The sequence below is a fragment of the Penaeus monodon genome, chromosome 1, assembly GCF_015228065.2.
Source record: "Penaeus monodon isolate SGIC_2016 chromosome 1, NSTDA_Pmon_1, whole genome shotgun sequence".
In the NCBI taxonomy this organism is placed as follows: Eukaryota; Metazoa; Arthropoda; class Malacostraca; order Decapoda; family Penaeidae; genus Penaeus; species Penaeus monodon.
The window spans coordinates 19,099,958-19,122,924 of NC_051386.1; the positions used below are offsets into that span (position 1 = coordinate 19,099,958).

The window sequence follows — 22,967 nt, forward strand, 5'->3', positions numbered from 1 at the left end:
TTGAAGACATTGGTCATACTGTACTGAATGAATTGACTACTGCTAGTAATGTATGGCCACTAACCAACTTCACCTGTCAGTAAGTTTCAGAAACCAATCAATAGCTTTAGGTTTTACAGTTGTCCTGGAGTCCGGGGGAGGATTTTTTTTTTCTTTTACAGTAAACAAGCAAAGATACCTGGAGACCTGCTGCCAATAGAAACAGTATTTTCTCTCACTGGTTTATTTTGTATTTCACACTTTTTCTGTTGCTTGCCAAATACAATGTTTTCCAACAGCATAATCAACCACTATATAAGATTTTTTCTCCACCTACAAGTTTTCTACTCTCCTTCAACCATAAAAGGTAGTTCATATATAAATATTGTGACACCGTAACATTTTAACCTAATGCCATTGGGAAAATGTGATGTTCACATAGTATTATGTGAAATGTATCTATACATTTCACATCGTTGTATTATGTGAAATGTATCTAAACAGAGTTAACCACGGAGTTAACCTATTTTTCCTCTGATTTTTCTTTCTTTCTAAAGCTACTGTCAATAATAAGAATAACAGCATTGAAATCATAAAATATCTCCTATAATCAAGGGAAAGGGTCAATAGGTGAGATAGTTTAGACAAGTGCTTAACTCGGTGACTAAGCATTTGTGGAACCATCTATATAAAAATATAATTAATGAGTTACACTCAGTACAGGTATGGCATGTATGTACATGCCATTCCAGGCAGTATTAGGTTTATAAAGTTTACCTTAAGAAATGAAATAGGCAATACACTTTCTGCAACTGTTCTCATTACATTTTATTACTTACACCTGTGTCTCTTGGAAATGAAAAAGAAATGTGTACTGTTTATGTCTTTAATATGTAAACAATGGTATAAAAAATGAAATTGCATTTTGAAAAGATATCTATACAATGTAATCTTAGAATTAAGAAATATGACATTTGGATGATAATGAAAATAGATAAATTTATTTGATCAAAGGCAAAAAAGATAAGACCTAGTTTATCTACGTCAAAGATTACAAAACATGAGCTTTTGTAGTGCCAATACAAATACACAATATTTGTTATAAAACAAGTTTCCTAAATTTGCCTATTTTGATTATATTACTCTATATTACTCCAAGCATATCCTTCATATCTTGGATTATGTCCCTTGAAGCTGCTGTATATCTCCTGAAACAAGAAAATGATAATAGTGATAATAGTAATAATAATAATAATAATAATAATAATAATAATATTTTTTATTGTAATACTATGGAATAAGGCATTAAATTATAGTAAAAATTGTGCAGAGCCATTAATGCACAAAAAAATTTACTTAAAAAATAAAATAAAATAAAAATAAAGGAAAGAGAGGAGATAGAAAATGTATCTAAATGGTAAATCTGAAACTGCTACTGACTTGACCACTCAAATATACACTGTAAGGATAAAAATAGTCAAACTGACACAGACTAGACAAAATAAAACACTTTATCAATAAATAACTGCAACTCACTCATACAATCCAAAGGTTGGCTTTTTATCACCATTTTCTTCCTCAAGGCAAGTAGGGAAAACAATTCTAGACATCACAGAATCAAGACCAGCCACTGCTTGCTTGAGACTAGATGGGGAGATCTTGCCACTGTCTCTTATCAAGATCTTGAGCAAATATGCACTGGCCAGAAGTGACGTTATATCCTGCAGAGAAAAAAGGTGCATTCAGAGTAGGAAGAACAGAGAGAGAGAGAGAGAGAGAGAGAGAGAGAGAGGAGAGGAGAGGAGGAGTGAGGAGAGGAGATGAGTGAGTGAGATGAGAGAGAGAGATGTGGTGTGTGTGAGGAGAGAGTGATGTGGATGAGAGAGAGAAGAGGAGAGAGAGATGAGAGAGAGAGAGAGAGGAGAGAGAGAGAGAGGAGAGTGTGTGTGTGTGTGTGTGTGTGTGGTGTGTGTGTGTGTGTGTGTGTGTGTGTGTGTGGTGGTGTGTGGTGAGAGAGAGAGAGAGAGAGGGGAGAGAGAGGAGAGAGAGAGAGAGAGAGAGAGAGAGAGAGAGAGAGAGATGGAGATGAGAGAGTGAGGAGGAGTGTGATGTGAGAGAGAGTGTGGAGTGTGGTGTGATGGTTGTGGAGGAGTGAGAGAGTGAGGAGTGGGGAGGTGGTGAGTGGTGGGTGAGTGAGTGTGTGAGTGTGTGTGTGAGTGTGTGGTGAGTGTGGTGTGAGTGTGTGTGTGAGTGTGTGTGTGGTGTGTGTGTGTGTGTGTTGTGTGTGTGTGTGTGTGTGTGTGTGTGTGTGTGTGTGTGTGTGTGTGTGTGTGTGTGTGTGTGTGTGTGTGTGTGTGTGGGCGCGCGCGTGCTTATCCCCTCCTCTCCCATAGGGTAAATTTAAAATGTTAAAAAATAAATAACAAAAATGTCTTACTTCTTTGCCTTGGCATAATTATTGTTCCTTTTGTCTGTTCTAGCTGAATTTCTGACAGTTTTAAATCTAATTATGCACTGGGGAAAATTCAGCAGACGGGGGATTCTTCACTTCACCTGTGGCACCCAGCCATCATAGTGGCACTCACACCAACACCTCCTCCTCAAAGGAGATAAACCACCCATCATGCAGTAGAAGCATCCTATCTACTACTATCCTAGTCCTGAATGCCCTGACAAGCAGGAATTGAAGAATGAAAAAATATTTTAAAAATGACAAATAACAGAATTTTTACTGCTATTGCACAGAGTTGTAGACTACCTAGAGAGATAATAAGGAGTCTGGTTAACATAAACAGTTTACTGCCATACTGACAGAGCATTATAAGAGACAAATATAGACCTTGGGGGAGGGGATGGAAGCAGAAAATATAGCACTGTAAAGGATGGCAATGGGATAAGCAGATCATAAAATTAAAAGTGTTTGGGATTATTTGAGATTTGTTATTGTGTGAGGCCTGACCCAATAAATCATCATATATATTGTATAGGCTACATGGAAATAAACACATATCTAAGGCAGAAATAGGCATTTTTACAAACTGACATGACAGCTACTCAACTCTAAATCATCAAACCCATCAGTAAAAGTGCACTTCTCATTCTGATATCAACAACTCACATAAAAAGAAAAACTTACTTGTACAGATGAGTTCAGCTTCATAAAGGAAGTCATAAAGGCTGCTGAAAGTTTTGCACGGCTTTGACACACTCCAACTGTTAAGGCAACAAATCCACCAACTTCTTTAACTGAGTTCACATCTGTGTCCACACCTTTCACCTGGGTAAACAAATGGCAAAATATTATAAAAAGACAATTTATAATATACACGTAACTAAGCCTACTGGCAAGCCTGTATAATTGTTTAAGGAAGATCAGCAAGTGAGGTAATTTCTACAAAGTTCTATTTCCAGACACAGGAGTCACACTCACCTTATCAATATGCCAGCTGAGATGATCTATCACAGATGATACCAGGTATTTCATCACACACGAATTGGAAGAATCACCAAAAGACGTCAATACCAGGGCCAGTATGTTTACAAGGTCTCCATCCTGTGAAACATATATAATTAATCCCCATGCCAGTTAAAATGCTGGCATTCCCTACCAGGAATAAGAAAAAATATGTACTTTTTTCTTCTCATAGTCAGGAATAATGAGAATATATATCTTAACCCAATCACAACAGAACCTCCCACAGTGCAGTATGAAATAACACATCAGGGTGCATCCATTTGAAACCCAAAATTACCCTACCCTCTCACCCTTGGTTGTGGCACAAATAATTTTTAATGTAATGCAGTTAAAAAAGTGGTTTTAATCATCCTTGCTTTGGGTATGGTGTGATAATGACTCTAAACTTCATTCTACTTTTTAACTTTGGTAGTTGCAAGACCACTACAAAAATGATAAGTGTCAGGAGGCTGGGGTAGGGAAAGATAATCATAATTTGATATTCTTTAGCTAGGTGAGTATATGCTACAGCATCATAAATTATACCTCTGTTCTAATATGTCATATTTCCTAATCATTGTTTCATTCCATTCACCTTATGGATGCCTCTGTTCTTCCACTAATGGAATGATTCAGCAATCACTGGCTTCTTGCATTTATGTTATGGACTCCAGCCTCAGCATATTAAATAATTCTGAGACTTTGAAATAGAATGGTTGTGCACTGAACCAATCATCAGTACTTAAATTCCCTCACTATACTGCATAACAAAATAATCTATACTCTCAAATAAACAATGTCATCCCAATGTCAACATAAAAAGCATAAAGTATACTGTATGTGTATATATTGCATATATTTCTACATTTATCCTCCTAAATACTGGATATCTACATCTGCTAATCCTTTTATTATATGACTCTCACCATATACTGCTTACATATCATAAACCCTTAAATTCTTTAATGAAAAAGAGGATTGCTGTTATAACCCACAAACCTATACAAGAGCATTAGGTAAGGGAAGATGCCATTCATTTCATGCTAACTCATACCTGAGGCAATTTTTCTTGTTGTTTGCAGAAATCTGATATTGAAGACAAACAAGTATTTGTCAACTGCTCTGGACTGACCCCTCCAAACTCTTCAAGGTCATCACCAGGGGTCCCATACACTTCAAGGAACTCATATGCTTCTTGTGCCAAGACCAGACTTTTCTGCCAAAACTTGTCTGAGGCATCTGCAAGGAAAATATTATCAAAATATACACATACAATATATTGATTCACTTTTTATTATTAGGATATAATCAAGTTTTTACTGCTGTACATAAAGAGATTTTGTATTTTGTAATGCAAACTAAAGATAATTTTGCAAACACTTTCTCTCTCTCAGACTTAGGAACAGACAGATCTTACCAGTTTTCAAAAGTTCTTCAGCAAATCCACAGGCTTTATAAGCAAAGGAAGGACCTCCAGCTCCCACAGTGAGTAAATTGGTGATGCAAGTAACAAGGTCACTCAAGGCACTTACAGCAAGCACTGGAGCATCTTCTCCTGCTCTTATTTTTCTCTTGCCACTCTGCTCCTCCCCCAATGTTGGTATCAAGACTCTGAAAGAGTTAATTATAGGAAAAAAAGTTCAAAAAAATTGATTAATATACATGATATTTCAAAGCAGCAATTCTTAAAACTAATGATTACATAAAAGATTGGGGAGAAAAAGTGAGCTACCTAATACACCCAATAATCTAAATAACAAACCTTCTGCACCAATCTATGCAGGTAACCACAGTGGCAGTACCATCATATACATCATCCACTGGAATCTCTTTATCACATCTTGCTCCCCTCTTCTTCTCACAAGCTTCTTCTGATATCCGAGGTGGGTTATGAAGAACAGCAACCAAACTCAAGTACTGAGCCCAACACTCACATAGGAATCTGTCAGAGCAAAGCGCTGAGAGCTCTTCTGTTTGGTTCAAACGATCACCTAATAGACCCTGAAAAAATAGTTCATTTTGTCATTAGATATATATATGTGGTTAAGGGTTATACTTGGTATGTACATTCCAAGATCTCTCTACACCATAAATTGCAGATATTTATCATAGGCAAACATTTTTCACTAAATAAAACTAAATTAATAAGAACATACAAATTATTATTAATAATAAACTAGTAGCAATTGTAAGTACAAGTTTAAACAAAAAATTAAAACCTACAGAAAAAAAGTCTTCTATTGCAGTCACTATACCTTCACTTCAGCCATGTTCTCTGACATTTGTACTAAAAGATGTCTGTTTCTCCCAAGGGCAGCAAGTTTATTTAATGGATGCTGTAGGATATGACCCACAAGACGTAGAGCCAACAGAGGTTGCGGTGTAAGTGCCTCTTGGAATCGCACACCTTTGCGGCTTTTTCTGCGTTCCTGTTGGCAATTATAGAAGCCTAATATTTTTTCTTCATTGTTTCCCTCTTACTTAAAATTCAGTTTATCAGTCCTTTCAAGAACATATCACTAAAAATATATGAACACAACTCAATCACTTCACAATACATTAACCCCTTGGATCCTTATGACATGGCCATCATGTCATGACAATAACTGGGTTGAGGGGCAGGTGATGTTACCATCACAATATGAATTAACTTGGCTGAGGGGTGGGGGATGGAAACTTCCTATTATGAAAAAACTGGCCGAGGGGAGGGTGACACGAACATCCAAGCATAGGAAATGGATTTTTTATGAGGGGAAGATAAAGATAAAGACAAGAAATGGAGGGGAAGACAGACAGACAAGCTTTTCAATGTCATATGTGGACTGTTGCAGCAAAAAGACCGGCATGTTGTGTCTTGAACGGTATGATAATAGGCCTGCCGCAATGTTGTTGATAGCAAGATGGCAAGATCTCAGACTAACATGGTCAACAGAGAGTGAAGCCTCAAGTGGTTGTTGAATACAATATTGGGATGATTGGGGGTGAATATTTGTGACTAGCTGGCTAAGTCATACCCAACCTCTTGCAAGTCTATCAAATGGACTACTAAGTCATTTACAAAGTGATTGAGATGGTAGCTGACAATTCCTTCTTAGTGCACAAAAGCTCGTTCACGAGCTCTTGCAGGACTTCCTCCACTCAACAAGAATGGAAAGTACCATCCATGAGCCAAGCCTGGAAGAGGTCCATCTCCAGGGAGGACACCATGTCCACACAATATATGGGTATTATAAAGTGGCCCTATGCCAATACAATTGTTTTCAAGTATACCACACAGAAGAAAAGTATGCATGATCTGCATAAAATAAATATATATGTATGAGAAAAATTTTTCTTTATCATTCATTAGCATGATGCTTCTGGTATTGAAAAGAATGTAAACTACTTGGATATATGAAAAGCAACCTAAAACATTCTGTTACTGTTTTGATATAGCATAGGATATATAACATGGAGTCTTTTCAACAAAAACAGTATATTACCAGCATGATAAAGCATAACAAATGACAAATGTAGACTACAGAAAATCACAAAACAGCAAAATTGCAGGTTCTTTATTACTATAAACTATGAAAAGAATCTATTACTTTTTTATATGTATTCAGCTTAATGAAAAAGTCTCTTGTCAGCATGATACAGGTTAACAAATTATAAATATATATCTTGTAAAATGACAATATAGCAAAAATGTGTCTGCAAAAAAAGTTGCTAATAGTGAAGACAAGGAGGCTCAATAATGTGCAAGTATTAGTATTGGCCAGGCATACTAGCAACACACCCTGGGGAGTTGCTGCCGTAGTTAGCCTAAAGTCCAGATTTTGGTCTGCACACGAGCTGCAAAGCACATGGATCCAAGGGGTTAATAATAACAAAGGTGATAACTACATTAATGAAATACCTGCAAAATAAGCATGGAAGCAAAAGAAAGAATATGCTAAATAATTGGAAGAAATAGAAAAGAGGAATGAGATGAAAAAGTGGAAAGCTGCAGTAAGTACCAAAAGGGAAAGTTAAAGAACATTTGGAAGCTGAGAATGAGAGCCACCACTACTGCTGTTGGTTCACAGGCAAGATATTTAGGAATCTGAAGAGTTGGGTTAGAAAAGTGGTATTAAGCTTCAGCAAAAAGCTGAGCTCTTGGGAGTGCAGAAAATGCAAAGGAATTCTTTGAGGCCTAAAGCAGTGAACATCTATTAAACCAAAACACTGTAAGCAATAACTAGCAAGTGGACTACTTTGGACATGGGAAGAATTAGAGGCAGAATTACAATTTTATTTATAATAATGACTTTAACTAATAAAACAAAATATTTCTAAAAATATCAATATGTGGTAGGCACTAAGGCTTTGGGAAGAAAGCTAGACTGAAAGAAAGAAAAAAAGAAGAAAAAAGGGGATGGCCTTGTGGATGAGGGAGAGTGGGAGGAAGCTCAATTTTATGCAAAGTGTGTAACCAACAAATGGTTAATAGGTGAAGTGAAGCAGGCCTAGTAACCGACTTGTTAGTAATTTTGCACTTATGGAGCTTTCAATATATCAAAGAAAAGAAAAGAAAAGAAAAAAAGTAAAGAAAAGAAGAAAAAAATAATAATAAAAAAAAAAATATTACAATATAAAGATTAATCAAAAGATAAAAAAAACATAATGCCAACACTTTAAGTGCTACTCAATATGCTTAAATGGTTGGAGAGAAGCAACCAGTTTATGCATGAATTATATGTGCAGGCCTGATGTCGCATAAGATACTAGTCACTAGGACATGGTGACAAAGCTGGATCTGGTTAGGCTAGCGCAAAGGGATCATGACCTTGCCTCAAGGAAAAGTTATTGCAGTGAGGAGAAATGACATGTCATCCCTTTTATTAAGCTTCAATGCTGATATATGAGCTAGTAAAAAAGCATTATCACATGATAACCTTGTTCATCCACAAGGGTTTGCCCTTGTAGTCTAAGGATAATCCATGGGAGCTAGCATGATAATGGGTGTTATGGGATGATCAGGTGACGAAAAATAAATAAATAAATAAAAAAGAGAAATTTCACATTATAGTGAAGGCATTTTTTTCCCATTTGACCTTATCTTCAATAATACATAGCTACAGAGCAACCATCTTTGTTGAGACTTACAGGCTAAACAGAATGTTAATGAAGGGACTTGAGCACAGTGCTCTCCCTAAAGAAAAAGTGAGATTTTGTGTCAAGGACTCACCTTACTACTTGTAGTAACACCAGCACTAAAACCTTCATTCAGCCATTCTGTTGCCAGTTCCAAGATGTCATCTACACGATTCCAGTTACACAGAGCATTTACATACGTGACATAAGATTCTTCCTTGTCCTAAAATAGAGAAAAGAACATGTGGAATTATCATCCTGTGTGCATCACACATACATAGCCTATATACATATATTTTCATCATGTGGCAAATGCTAGACAGAAGAAAGAAATCTTTACTACATATGTGTAGGCATTTGATCAGATATTGAGGATATAGGAATGGCCCACTGTTGTTTACAAAAGAGTGTAGAGAAGGTGATTATAGGAGGATAATGATTTGATGGTGACAGTAGTAACCATGGTAGGTGTGTTAAACAGATGTATGAGCAGCATGAAGAGAAGCAGACAAAGTTGGCATGAAAAGACCAAGAAGATGGTTATAGAGAAAAAAACATTTAAGCAAGAGGAAGGCCTTTTGGATGATGAGGGAGAGTGGGAGCAAACTCAATTTTATGCAAAGAGTGTAACCAAGTGACATAAGAGAGTCTGGGCTACTTGAGATGATAAAGCAACTAATATTGGACAACAAAAGAGGAGTCAAGAAAGCAAGCAGAGTCATAGCTACAGCTTCATGGAATTAGTAGAGGGAAGTAACTAGCTTATAAAGTTGGCATGAGCTAAGAGACAGTTAGGTATGAGATGGTGGATTTTCCTGTGAGGATGAGGTAAGAGACCGCTATTTAGGCCACATCATGAATCCACAGGAAAAGGGTCTTCCTAGGAGGGATGAGGAGATGGAGGTGGTGGAGCAACTACACCCTTAGGGCCTTGAAAGGTTAGAAGGTGCATAATGTAAGATATGCATGATAACTGATCTGTGATCTCTGTGTATATTGTATTATTAACCCATTTCTGATGGGTAGTATTCATAGAGGCCCGGGACTCGCTGCCGGGGGCTTATATCGTCGCCCGATCATGTGCGACCACTCATGCCAAATACCAGCATCCCATGCCGTTTCTTCGTAATACTACGAAGATATGTTGTATTTTCAGTTTTCATTATTTTCTAAAGTCTCTACTTGCCATACTTCCTGATAAATCGAGACTGAACGATACTTTTGTTGTTATATAGACTCCATAGTTGATCATTATTCGGTCTATAGTCCGAATAAAATAGGCAGTGTGTGGCATCATGGAGTTGAAATTGTTGGTTCGTTGTTTTTGTTTTTCTTTTTTTTTTATTATTATTATTATTATTATTGTTGTTGTTGTTGTTGTTGCATGGTAAAAATGAGAAAGTGTTAAAACCGACTTAATCACACTTTCAGTGGCAGAAAAATAATCTTTTGCCATGATTGTAAAAAACTCATGGCATGTTCATAGATACACCATGGCATGTCCGTACATGCCCCCGGCAGATGGTCCCGCCATGCCATGGCATGTGCGTACATGCCACCCGTCGGCAATTGGTTAACATAACAAAAGGAAAAACTGACCTCGGGCTGAAAAAAGGACATGGGACAGATGAAAAAATTACTACAGCAAAAATTCCTGATAATTGTTTCTTAATGATGACAACAGCTAAATGAGAAAAAAGAAACACTACAAATTAGCTGTATCATTAGAGGTTAGAGATATAAATAATAATAATCATATGAAGAACAAAAAAGAAAACCATCTGAATGGTAGAAGAGCATAGGGATGTATGAGAAAGAGTAAGAAAAGAAAAGGGAAAGAGAAAGAGAGAGTGCATGCCACAACATACACAACTCACCTGGTCTTGCTGCAGTCCTCTTAGTCGTGACATGCAGTGGCTGACAATGGTAGGCACTAAGGCTTTGGGAAGGAAGCTAGACAGATACAGAAGGGTCTGGGATACCTCATCATTTTCCTGGACAATGAAAAGTTAATACAAATTTTTACTATAGAATGTGTATAGACATACACAAACATCATCATTCCAAAAGAAATTTTCCGGAATTAAATCACAATCATCATATCTGCTTTCAAAGTGCACTGAACTTTTTCAAATATACTGCATATTTCACAATCAAAATGTATGGAGAAGCAATTAACTTTGAAAAACATCACACACAAACATTCACTGCCATTTTAAAAATCTTAAGTCTATTCAAAGCTTACTTCATTTAATGTAACCATTATACAAAATCTCTTACCTTGAAGGCTTTGAAGAAAAGAGGCATACTCTTGGACACCCTAGTTCGTATGGCTTCAATGTACTTCTCATTTTCTGGCTGTGCTAATCTGTGTGCATTGGTTGTCCAAATAATGACAATGGTATCAAAGAGGCCACCTATAACTGCAGGGTTGTCGAGTGGAGAAGCACTATCATCATCAGCATTCTGCTCATCATCGCTCACATCTGTTGAGGCATTACAAAGTTCTTTGATCTCTGGTGATATTGGGAATGAATGCAATGACAACGTGCATCATACAACAAATGCACACTAATTCATAAGTCATCCAAATTCTACAAATGCAAGTGCAGCATGGGACTTGTTTGCAATGGCATAGAAAAGTATAAGCAACAAGGAGAGAAGAAAGTGAAAATAATTCCTGAAATATAAATTATTTTTGAAAACAAAAGAAAGGAGGAAAGAAGCAAGAAAATATATAGAAAAATATCTATACATATACAATGTATATAACATAAATTCCTTTACCACGAAAACCAAATCCAATGTAAATCAAGGGACGCTACCCTAATCTCACCTTTCCTCTCGTCACTTTCCTTGGCAGCTGCAGAAACTGCTTTCCTCTGGCTTGGAACTGGAACACACCGATGTTAGTATACACCTTGTTATCCACAACCTTACTTAGCAACGTACTACTTAACAGCCTAAGCAACTGTTACCCAAGGCTTCCTTGCGCACGGCAAAACCAAGATACATCTTCAGCTATTCTATGCTCACAATATCAGGACTGTTTCCAATGGATATGAAAAGGGAATAGCTTTACATTTCTTTTTATTCCTGCTAAAATCTAGTATCATCACATTCAATATTATTTAAATGAAACTTCTATAATCTTATGCATACTAAAAAAATAATAATAATAAAAAATAAATAAAGAGTAAAATAAGTAATAACAATAACAATTGCCCTATATATTGCCCCAGAAAATAAACATATTTAACACTTGATCATTCCAGATTCCTGTATGGGTTGTCTCATACAAACAGCTGTATGGGATTTTTGAAATGACATCATGATTTAAGAATGAATCAAGCAAACCACATATAAGCACTATTCTCTTTTTTTTATACATTCTGTATACTATTGTTGTAGAAACATGATTTTTTTTTCTTTTCTTTTTGAACTGAGAAAAAACAATATATAAAAAATAGACATATAAGCAGCTCTCAATGTCTTACCCTGAATTCATACAAAAAATTTTGGATTTCATTTTCAGCTTATCACATGCAAAATGCTTTTATGAGCATGCAATTGATGGTTTAGAGAGTAACCAAAATTAATTAATCTGGAGGAATGATTCATGTTTAAAAATTATGAAATTAGAGCTGTATATACTGTAAATATAGGACAATTATATCCTAACTAATTCTACTTCTACTACAAATTTCCACACAACAAAGAGAACCATTACTTTGCTTACAAACCATATTACCCAACAGAGAAAAGGCCATTACAATAGGGGGGAAAGAAATTATCATTTTTACGTTGTTCACCAATCTGAATATTATAAAACGTTGTTTAGGATAAAAGGCAGCAAAGGAACAGGATGATAAAGGAATAAAGGGATTCAGATAATCATTCCAGTAATCTATTATGAAAAGGAATGAAATGTATATGGCTTTGAATATATAAAAAGGTTATCTACTAGCAAAAAAACAACAAGTTCACACCTAAACAGTCTCTATCCTACTTGAGCTAAAGGGCTTGTACAATACAAAAATGTGCCAAGCTGTGATGTCCCCTCCTGGATACACCTATCACCAGTTTCTTCTAACTTTGCAACCAAGAGTTAAGCAGTCCTCTCAAATGTATAGGCACAGACTAAAAAGCATTAACAGCAATGCCATGCTAAATGGGCAAATTCTACTTTCATGCCTTTACAATGCAAATAGCCACAAGGAAGATCCTTACCTCTATTTTCTTTGTTATCAGGCGCCACTCCTAACCCTAGCTTCAAGTTCTTTTGACTTCCTACACTGGGATTTGTTCTTTCTTCAAGACTGGTGTTACTATTTTCATGATCTAAAATAAAAGTAAGATATTCAAATTCAATGCTATAATTAAAGTGTGACTCAGGATATCTTTCCTTGTTCTTATCAGTTCTATGCAGGTGATAAAATCTTGGATTTCCTTACAAACAAACAAAAAAACAAACACACTTTTCATTCCTCATATTCTACATCTAATTCCAGAGAAGAATATAACACAATGTATATTTCCAACCATAAACCTTTTGTACTGATACATCAAATACACATTCCTCCAGCATAGCATTTCATTCATTAGTAATCAATTCAAACTGGTCTCAAGCAAAACGTTATCTAAGCATAGCATATATCCATCTAACTGACCTGATTCTTGCTGCCCTACTTGAGCTTGTTGGTTTAGTAAGTGATTTCGGAGACATCGCAGTATCAGGAGCATGAAGTGTACATTGCTCTGCAGATCCAGCTTGCGGCTTGTATACTGGTAAAATCTACGTGCTGCAGCTCGATTTTCTTCAAGTAGGGCCAAGGTTCGGTGCAAGAGTTCCTTAGAAAGGTATAGCATTTAATGTTTTCATAAGTTATGACTATTTTCATGGTGAAGAGTCAGAATGGCATTTTTAAAATTTAAATTCTTTTACACCTAAACTAAATGTATATTCAACAAATGAAATACAGATACAAACCTGGTCTTCTCTTTGAATGGGATGGAAGGTATTCAACAATAACTGAGTAATGAGCTTGCACATAACAGGTGTATCTTCCTCCAGGCGATGCAGGATGTGGTTCATTGGCACTATGTCCCAATACCTAGGTTTATATGATCATTATTATAATACATATTTATTTCCTTACTACCATTACCTCACAATATCATAATTTTTCCTTGTATCATCAAAGCTATACATAAAATGTCCCATTTTCATCACCTGATTATCTTCAGTGATTTAACCTTCAACAATATCTTCACAAAGGTAGAACGAACATTTCCATTGATATCATCAAAGGCATCTCCAATACGAGGTAAGACTTCTTTCAAAAATGGTACAGCATCATTAGAATCTAACATAAGTATGATACCCTGTGAAAGGAAAAGATAAATAAATACACAATTAATTAATTAATTAATTTTAAAAATATATATAATCTCTTAAATAAAAACAGAATTAATGTTCTATGAGTATTATACTCTCACTCTCTTGACTGTCTTAGATAGAGTGGTCATTTAGAAATTTAAAAATATATAAAAAAAAGCAAGAGAATAAGAAAGAACCTTCTCTTTAATTCTAAACAATAATTCTAGAAGTATGCTCTAAACAATATTTATGCAGTTTGGTATCTATCACTCACAAAACAAATAAACTACACTGACAATGACTTATGAAAGGGTCTATTAAAAATGAACCTATTGGATCCAGGTGATTTGACCATCATATCACAAAAGAATTTAGTTGAATACTCCATCATAGAAAAATCTACCGAGTGCTAGGGTGGTGGGAATTTGCTGTAAGAAAAAATTGGCTGAAGACCAGGGTGATGGGAATGTACCATCCATAAACCAGCTCCAGGGAGGACACTATTCCATGCTCAGGACACTCTTTCACACTTGGGCAGAAAAAGGAGACAGTAACATTTTGAAGCACGGAATCTTGACACCTTACACAAGCGTTTGTGTGGCCAGGAATACATGCCATGACTGATGGCCAAATTTTGAGCCATGTGCGAGCAGAGGACACCCAAAAAATCGTCTGTTTTTTATGGTAATAGGAAATCATAAAAGAAAACTGACAGTTGTACTTGCCTTAAGCACTTGTGTTCTGACTTCTGCTGATGAGGCATCATAGAGTAAATCTGACAGAAGCTTCTGGAACACTGTCTTTATGATGTTTGATGGGATCATGAGCCAGTAGCTGGCTAATATCTTGGTGACACCCTATAAAAAGATAAAGAAATTAATCCAAGTTGTTTACTAAATGTAATTTCCTTTAATCCATTGTCCACTGTAATTTCATTTTATTAATTTTGCTTTCACAGATGGCTCCACAAGAGGTTAGTCACCAAGGAGTCTATTACTAGATTTTCATTTTCCTTTATGGTTTTCAACTGCTATTACTGTTTTAATAATGCTATAAAAATTATTTCAATAACAGTAACAAGACTGATACTAATAGCATGAGAAAGAGAAAAAGAGAGAGGGAAGGGGAATGGGACCAGTGGACAACAAACAATTTTACAGAGAAGTACAAAGGTGCATGACGAGAGAGAGGGGGGGGGGGAGAAGGACAGAGGGAGAAGGGAGAGAGAGAGAGAGAGAGAGAGAGAGAGAGAGAGAGGGGAGAGAGAGAGAGAGAGAAGAGAGGGAGAGGGAAGGAGAGAGAGGGAGGAGAGAGAGAGGGAGAGAGGGAGGAGAGAGAGAGAGAGAGAGAGAGGAGAGTGAGAGTGAGAGAGTGAGTGAGTGAGTGAGTGAGTGAGTGAGTGAGTGAGTGAGTGAGTGAGGAGAGTGAGGAGAGAGAGAGAGAGAGAGAGAGAGAGAGAGAGAGAGAGAGAGAGAGAGAGAGAGAAAATTCACATAAAGCTGAAGTGGACATCACTGGCTCCAACTGTTAAAATCAAACACAGATAATTGATAACCATTCACATATTCATAAAGAGATGCACATTTACCTGTTTTCATGCACAATTATGTACATATATGCAAGCAAATGAAGATAAAATAAACAAAAGATAAAAACTTAACCCAATGCCATCGGGTGGTTTCCTGATGCAAAAGACCTCTATCCCAGGCTGTATTTATAGTGGCCTGGGCCCCACTGCCGGGGGATTGTGTCAGCACCATAGTGTGCACAGTATGACCACACATGCCCTTGGAAAAAGGGACTGGCACACCATGGCACATATGTACATGCCACTTGGGATGTACATGTTCAGGCATGCCATGGCATGTATGTACATGCCACCCGGTGGTAAAGGGTTAAAAATAGTCTCTCCCACTTACTTTAATAGCTGTAATTCTCACAAGATGACAAGGGTCAACAAGCAAAGTGATCATGGTATGATACTGTTTCTCTAACAGCCCTTCCCTCTCCTCTTGAGACATGGTGTTATCCAACAGAGGGAATGCATCGCAGAGAAGTCCTGTAGCATTCATACGCACGAATCCATTGGCAGCCTGTCATGAAATGTGGAAAGGGGTTAGCAAATCATCTTAAGCTATTCCTGCAAACTCTGTCTACCTCACTTAAACGAACCATGATCACTGTTCTTAAAGCATCTCACTTACCTTGAGGGACCGCCACATGAAAGGGTCATAAAGCGTATAGACCATTGTAGCAACAGTATGATGTTTCTTATGACGATGGAAGTGGTGAAGAAAGTGATGGAGGTTGGCTGACAGTCGACCTGCCATTGGATCAACGTGTACTGCAGCATACATCAGATCTTGGATACACTCTTCCTCTAACATCTAAAACAGAAAAGCATGCATCATATGGGTATACTGAAATAATTAGAAAAATAAAACCTTTGACATTGGGCAGCAAAACCTGGCTATAATATTACATCTGCCTATACTATCTGAGAAGAACAATGCAGAATAAAGTTTGGAAATAATGTCTATTTTCATCAAATATGTTGCATACACGAAAAGAGAGAGAGAAAGAGAAAGAGAGTGATTAGTCTCCTACCTGCTTTACTGTACCCTGGCTATTCTTCCAACTTCTGAAATACACTTCTGCATATTTTGAGCTCTGTGCTCGTGTGCAACTTGGAAGTACAGTCTTTATGCCACGGTGCATGGGAATTATCAAGGATTCTCTTGAAAATAATTCTGATAGCCATTTGATTCCCTCTTCACAAGTGATAAAAAGAGTATTTGTACTGCAAGCAATCAGTTTCTCTACCAGCAAATGACATTCTGGGTCAGAAAGTGGGATCAGCTGCAGAGCATCACGCAAAGCCCACAAACTCTGCACTTCTTTCCTCTGAAAAAGAAAGATAAAATAATGAAAAAACAAATATATACCTCATAATCACAAAAATCACATATACCAAGTCAATAAATGGAACTAAGCATATTTAAGAACTTCAAATACATAGTGCAGATGCAACCAAGGATTCTCACCCGACCATTCTTGCCTGATGCTGCATCCAACATAATTGGCAAGATGTTGATTATTACATGCTCTCGCTCATCCAGCTGCTGCTTCCACCACATCTCACATAGGGCTACAATGCCGTTTTGCACAGCACCCTCAAACACCATTACCATCCCATGAAGGAGTACTTGAGGAGGAAGAGTGAATTAGTAAATTAACAGCTGTGACTCAAAGAGAGGGAGGGAGGGAGGGAGGGAGGGAGAGAGAGAGAATAATAATAAATAAATCTATAATTAAATAAATAAAGAAGAAGAGAAGGGGGGGAGAGAGAGGGAAGGAGGGAGGGGGGGCAAGGAGAGAGAGGGAGGGAGGGAGGGAGGGAGAGAGAGAGGGAGGGAGAGAGAGAGAGAGAGAGAGAGAGAGAGAGAGAGAGAGAGAGAGAGAGAGAGAGAGAGAGAGAGAGAGAGAGAGAGAGAGAGAGAGAGAGAGAGAGAGTAATAATAAATAAATTTATAATTAAATAAATAAATACATTTATCTATTTATCTATCTATCTATTTATCTATATATATATATATAATAGTAAAAAAGAAAAAAGAAAAAAAAAGAAAAAATAGAAAAGAAAAAATATATATTGTACATTAATACCTCAACTTTGCTTACCTACTACCTCTAATAATTTATCAGGTATGAAGTTTTCCTGACCCTCAAGGGAACTGATGTATATATAGGCTAAATCCAAGATAGCTGCCATTAATTTTTCATTGTATGGTTCCTTCTGTAAAGTTACAAGAAAATTATATCTTAATAATGTGACATATTATGTATGTATACGTATGCATGCATAAATGTAAGTGTGTGTGATAAGCCATTTGTACAGTGTACAAAAAAATCAACTGTACATAAAACTCTATTACACATTGACCCACAAAATGATATTTACAGGTTACTTGTCAGATAAGGATACAAATAAAAGGTATTCTTTTGGAAGACCAAGATTTTACAAGAAACTGACAGAAAAAAAAAAAAAATAGAAAAAAAATAATAATAATAATAACAACAACAATAATAATACATTAAGTCAAGCTACTACTTCTTAAAAGATAAAATAACATGAGACATCCTTGATTTGACAAAAAATTAATCAAGCACTGTAACCATTGCTTAAGGGAGAAAATGATGTGGTGTGTTTCTTTTATCACTCTGAAGGCACTAGTTCAGCACAGTGACTAAAAATAACAATCATCATTATAATCATTAAAACTGCCTTACTCTTCAATACCAGCACCAGCAAGAAAGCCAGCAGCCAAGGGCACCCACTTGTTCTTTAAGGATGATGGATTTAAGGAAGAGTAACACAGCCAGATGCTGACCTCCTGGCCTAAAGTATATATTGCTATTCCTGTTTACTATAATAATGATAAAGCCTGTCAGTTAGCTAATGTATGGTAAATTGCTAAAAAATGCCTAACAAAACTTGGCTCTAGTACAGTGCATAAATGACAGAGTAAGAAATGCTGAGATATATTGTGTGCCACTACTTTACTCTGAAACAGAACCCATCTGAAGTGCCTTGCAGCTGACTCTAATGCCTGTCAGGAGGCAATGTCTTCAATGGACTGATTACAGTATTACCAACTTTATCTCAAAACTATTGAATTTTTCATTTACTTTTTAAACAAAATTTAACATTTAAATCTAATCATCTGAAGAAGAAGAAGAAGAAATAAATCCATGAAAGTGCAAAATTTCAAAATTCTTATGACATCCAAAACTGTATAATCATAATGGTTATGCTGTGGCAGATTTCTCTTCATGACTATGGCACTTCCACAAGACACTGCAATATTACAGATTCAAGGACACTGCAAGGCAATTCAAAATTGTTACATGGACAGCAAGTAAATATCAAGTACTGACAGCACCATATGCTGGCTTACCATATTTACTTTCAATAGGATTGCAACCTAGTGTTAATTTTGAACCCTTCATCATACATATATATTATTACAATAGCCAGTGTGGGTGTAAATGAAGTACCAGATTTTCACAATCAAAATTTTGGCCTAAGTACTATACTGTCACATCTATAAATATATATTACCTGCACAGCTTCCTCTGCATCCATGGGAACAGTTTGTTCACTGTCTAAACTGTGTGTGTCAGCAACTTCTCCAGCCACCTCTGCTGGAGTCTCAATCACCACCATTCTTGTGAGCTGCTCATTGGTCCAGGCATAGAGGCATGACCACAGAAATTCATGTTGGGTTCGACTGAACTCAGAAAGGACTTCTTGGAGATCCACATTACTGCGTTTCTTACCCTGAATGAAAAGAATTCTTCCTTATAAGTACTATATCAAGTGTTCAGGTAGCAACAAAGAAAAAAGGGAAGGAACAGAGTGAAAGGATGGAAATAAAGAAAAGAAAAAAGAGAAAATGATCAGTAAAACACATGGAACTTACATTAGATATAATCAACTTAAAATATTAGGTTAAAGCAAAGCAACTTACATGTCTTTGAAGGAGGCTAATGAAATCTGCAGTGTTGTTTTCCTCCAATGCTGTCAGTAATTCTTGCTTCGCCATGGTTAGTGCTTAATCAACCTGATTTAAAAGATGTATATAATATACATAAAAAATTTATACTGCAACTTAATTCCCTGAAATACAAGAACCATTCCGGATTATAACAGCTATATATTTTTTACACAGAACACTTGAACTTCCCAGGACATATACATACACACACACTATATTGCTCATCCTATTTCTTTTTCTGTCATAAATTCATGTATAGTCCATATACAAGATAAATTCTACAAAAAAATGTACATAACATTCATTTAGTGTATTTCTATTAATTTGAAAGTTATTTATACAATTAATATACCACTGAGTATTTCTACAATTACATATACTTGTAAAATAATAGCTTTAATGAGATATCACTAAAGGAATTAAATATAAATTTTACTCAATATCTACTTTTTTCAAGTCAGCACAATTACGAAAGATGGAAAAAACAATTTTACTAAATTCACTGGACACAAAGAGAGAGAGAGAGAGAGAGAGAGAGAGAGAGAGAGAGAGAGAGAGAGAGAGAGAGAGAGAGAGAGAGAGAGAGAGAGAGAGAGAGAGAAGAGAGAGAGAGAGGGAGAGAGAGAGAGGAGAGGAGAGAGAGGGAGAGGAGAGAGAAGAGAGAGGAAGAGAGGAGAAGAGAGGAAGAGAAGAAGAGAGAGAGAGAGAAGAGGAGAGAAAAGAGAAGAGAGAGAGGAAAAGAGAAGAGAGAGAGGAAAAGAGAAAAGAGAAAGAGAGAGAGAGAGAAGAGAGAGAGAGAGAGGAGAGAGAGAGAAGAGAGAGAGAGAGAGAGAGAGAGAGAGAGAGAGAGAGAGAGACAAAGATATAAAATAAGAAAGAAAGATATGTTTCTTTATCCAGGTTCAAAAGTATCCATGCCCGTTGTGTGAACTAAACAGTTGTTCACTCATTTGACCCTAACTGTAATCACTGAGGAGATAGAAGATGAAGACAAAGAAAAAGAAAAAACATTCATGCTATTGTCAAGAGCATAGAGAGGAAGACAAATGCATTCACTCAAGCGACTGGTCATACGTGTATGGTGTGACAAAATCCTAGCATGAATGGTGCAAGAATCAGCTGTTTGATATCTAATTTCAACTGTAGTCACATAACATTTCCAGACCCAAATTCAGGATGTATATACACTCCACATATGTCTTGTTCATTTCAATGCTTTCTTTTCATATTCATTATTTAAGTTAAACTCTACTGAAGTGAAGTGCAACACCGGCTGCAGAACATGACCCAAAGGAACAACCAACTCAACAGCATACCAACATGGCCTAGATTATTTATTTTGCCTCCAATAAATAGTCTGCAAAAAGTGAAACTATGGACACACCTGCTTATCATATTCAGAGAATTCGGACACACTTTTGGGTGGACGTCCACAGTTCTGGACCACCACCGTGGAGCCGGCCGAGCGCAGACTGGCTCAGATTAGCCGTGGTGCGAGACAGCTCGAAGGTGATTGGCCGATGGCTGAAACTCCATCTATTCCAGAAATACAAGAAGCTCTCCATCAAAGGTGTTTGAAGTGTCTCTGAATACAAGCACAAGTCCCCATTACTTTCCCGAATCAAATGAGAAGCCCTTCTGGAAATCCGCAAATATCGCCTCGTGAACCAAAAAACTTACCAACCGGGAAATGCCGCAGGACCCCCACCCCAGCACCACATGGCATTTGTCAGAGCACAGAATCCAAGGCATCGCTTCTGCCGATTCTAATCAACTACTGTCACAAATCAGGCTCATTACTGCTTACCAACATGCACATAGGATCCGGCTCAAAACTCCCTTCCTACCTACAAAAACAATTCAAATTAAAACAACCTGCATATCATAAATCCAATATTACATTCACAGCAAAGATTTATATAACAGACAAATATTATATCACTTTTTTAAAACTTATGATCCCGACCACTTAATTGATGACCTCCATATCACTAATACGAGATAATTGTACAAGACCTTAAGAAATTAATAGAGCCACAACAAAGCCAGATGCGAACTAGAAGCGCAAATTCAAAATCTAATTAAATTTGAATTTAAAGAGATGAAGGAAATAACCGAAAGCATTCACAAACCCTTTGTTCGCAGTTAATTCATACGATGGCTATTTATTAATTTATTCATTTTAGATGAGATCTAATCTATCAAACAACTGAAAACGGAAAGAAGAAATAAAAAAAAATACAAAGAAAATATAAAACATTTCCCTGCAATTGACTCTTTCTCTCTCGTCACTTCCAACTTCTTGCTCTCCCATCTCTCCCCTCTTTCTCACGCCCTAACACATGCCATGCCTTCTAACCTTTACCACCGAGTGTGCAGCAAGTGCGTAGCTCTCCCACCAACCACCATCAGCTCAGGAATCAAGAAAAATCGGACGAAAACAGAAAATTCCGACGCTCGAGCAGCCTTTCGCGGATCGAGATTTTCAAAAGTGTTGTGTTCCTGTACTCCGCCGGGTAATAATCGGCGGGACAAGTACGTCTCACGCAGTCTTTTAAAAAGTCTGTTGAAAATTATATCTATCGGTTATAAAACTATTTGGGGGGATAGATCATAAATTATAAATGTCATTAAACTGTATGTATCTGCAGTAAAACTATTTGGGGAAATGTATTATAAATCGTGTATAGTATGTCGCGCAGTCTTTTAAACAGTCTGTTGAAAATTGCATATATTTGCAGTAAAACTATTTGGAAGAATGTATTATATATCATATATAAATTATATATATCTGCAATAAAACAATTTTGGGGAATACATTTTACAAGGGAAAAAAATATCTATTATTTTTTTATATATATATTTACAATAAAATAGTTTTATGAAATATATTTTACAATGATACTTTTATCCAAAGTGGGATATCATTTATCTTTTCATAGGATGTTTTGTATTTAAAAAAAACTATCTTTATGTTTCATAATTTCCACACTGCGTTTTCAATTCTATTATCGCTTAGTAATTCTAAATGTACCAATCGTGTACAAATAACTGGAAATAAAACTGCATGACGATTTCTTTGCAAATTTTAGCAGTTTTAAAGCAAAAATAAATAAATAAATAAATAAATAAATACTATAGTAACATTCAGAACATAATGGAAAACTATTTTATTTTGTATCTAGTTCAAATGATATCACTCCATATGCGGTTATGTAAAATTGATAATGTCCTTTTTCATCAAATGAAATGCAAACCAGAGTCAGGTGGAATATACGAGTTAATTATATCTTTATTTGGTAAATTGCGACTCAGACCCAATGACCTGTTCGTATGGAGAGGAAGGGAGAGGGGGGAGAGGGGAGAAAAAAGAATAGGGACAATGGCGGGAACATGAGGAACGAAGGGAGAGAAGAGGAACGACGCGGGGAGGGAGGGAGAGATAGATAGATAGATAGATAGATAGATATAGATAGATAGA

The 22,967-nt window shown here is 36.5% G+C and overlaps 1 protein-coding gene across 5 annotated transcripts; it reads right to left on the reverse strand.

Annotated features, from left to right (window-relative positions):
* Nucleotides 1–851: 851 nt before the first annotated feature.
* LOC119598637 (condensin-2 complex subunit G2-like) lies at nt 852–22,019 on the reverse strand. 5 transcript variants are annotated; one of them, XM_037948374.1, is made up of 25 exons: nt 21,846–22,007; nt 19,460–19,552; nt 19,051–19,269; nt 17,610–17,724; nt 16,973–17,133; nt 16,536–16,832; nt 16,133–16,315; nt 15,848–16,021; nt 14,654–14,785; nt 13,782–13,933; nt 13,539–13,662; nt 13,219–13,399; nt 12,779–12,889; nt 11,385–11,441; nt 10,829–11,034; nt 10,426–10,542; nt 8,643–8,771; nt 5,689–5,862; nt 5,196–5,434; nt 4,851–5,044; nt 4,488–4,672; nt 3,410–3,532; nt 3,116–3,256; nt 1,516–1,700; nt 852–1,187 (listed from the first exon to the last, which is right to left on the reverse strand). In XM_037948374.1, the coding sequence occupies exons 2-25, from the start codon at nt 19,532–19,534 to the stop codon at nt 1,124–1,126; spliced, it is 3,738 nt and encodes a 1,245-aa protein (XP_037804302.1). In that variant the 5' UTR covers nt 19,535–19,552; nt 21,846–22,007; the 3' UTR covers nt 852–1,123. The 5 variants fall into 5 exon arrangements, with proteins under 5 accessions (XP_037804302.1, XP_037804390.1, XP_037804469.1 ...); XM_037948462.1 differs by having other exon boundaries at nt 21,852–21,989; XM_037948541.1 differs by lacking the exon at nt 21,846–22,007 and adding an exon at nt 20,871–21,023.
* Nucleotides 22,020–22,967: the final 948 nt, after the last annotated feature.

Bases quoted from the DNA above. Each gene is read 5' to 3' on its own strand.
- LOC119598637 (XM_037948374.1), bottom strand. From the start codon at position 19,534: ATGGCGAAGCAAGAATTACTGACAGCATTGGAGGAAAACAACACTGCA. The intron at 16,022-16,132 runs GTAAGTGAGATG...ATTTCATGACAG, and splicing joins TCATGTGGCGGTCCCTCAAG to GCTGCCAATGGATTCGTGCG. The intron at 11,035-11,384 runs GTGAGATTAGGG...ATGCCTCAACAG, and splicing joins GGAAAGTGACGAGAGGAAAG to ATGTGAGCGATGATGAGCAG.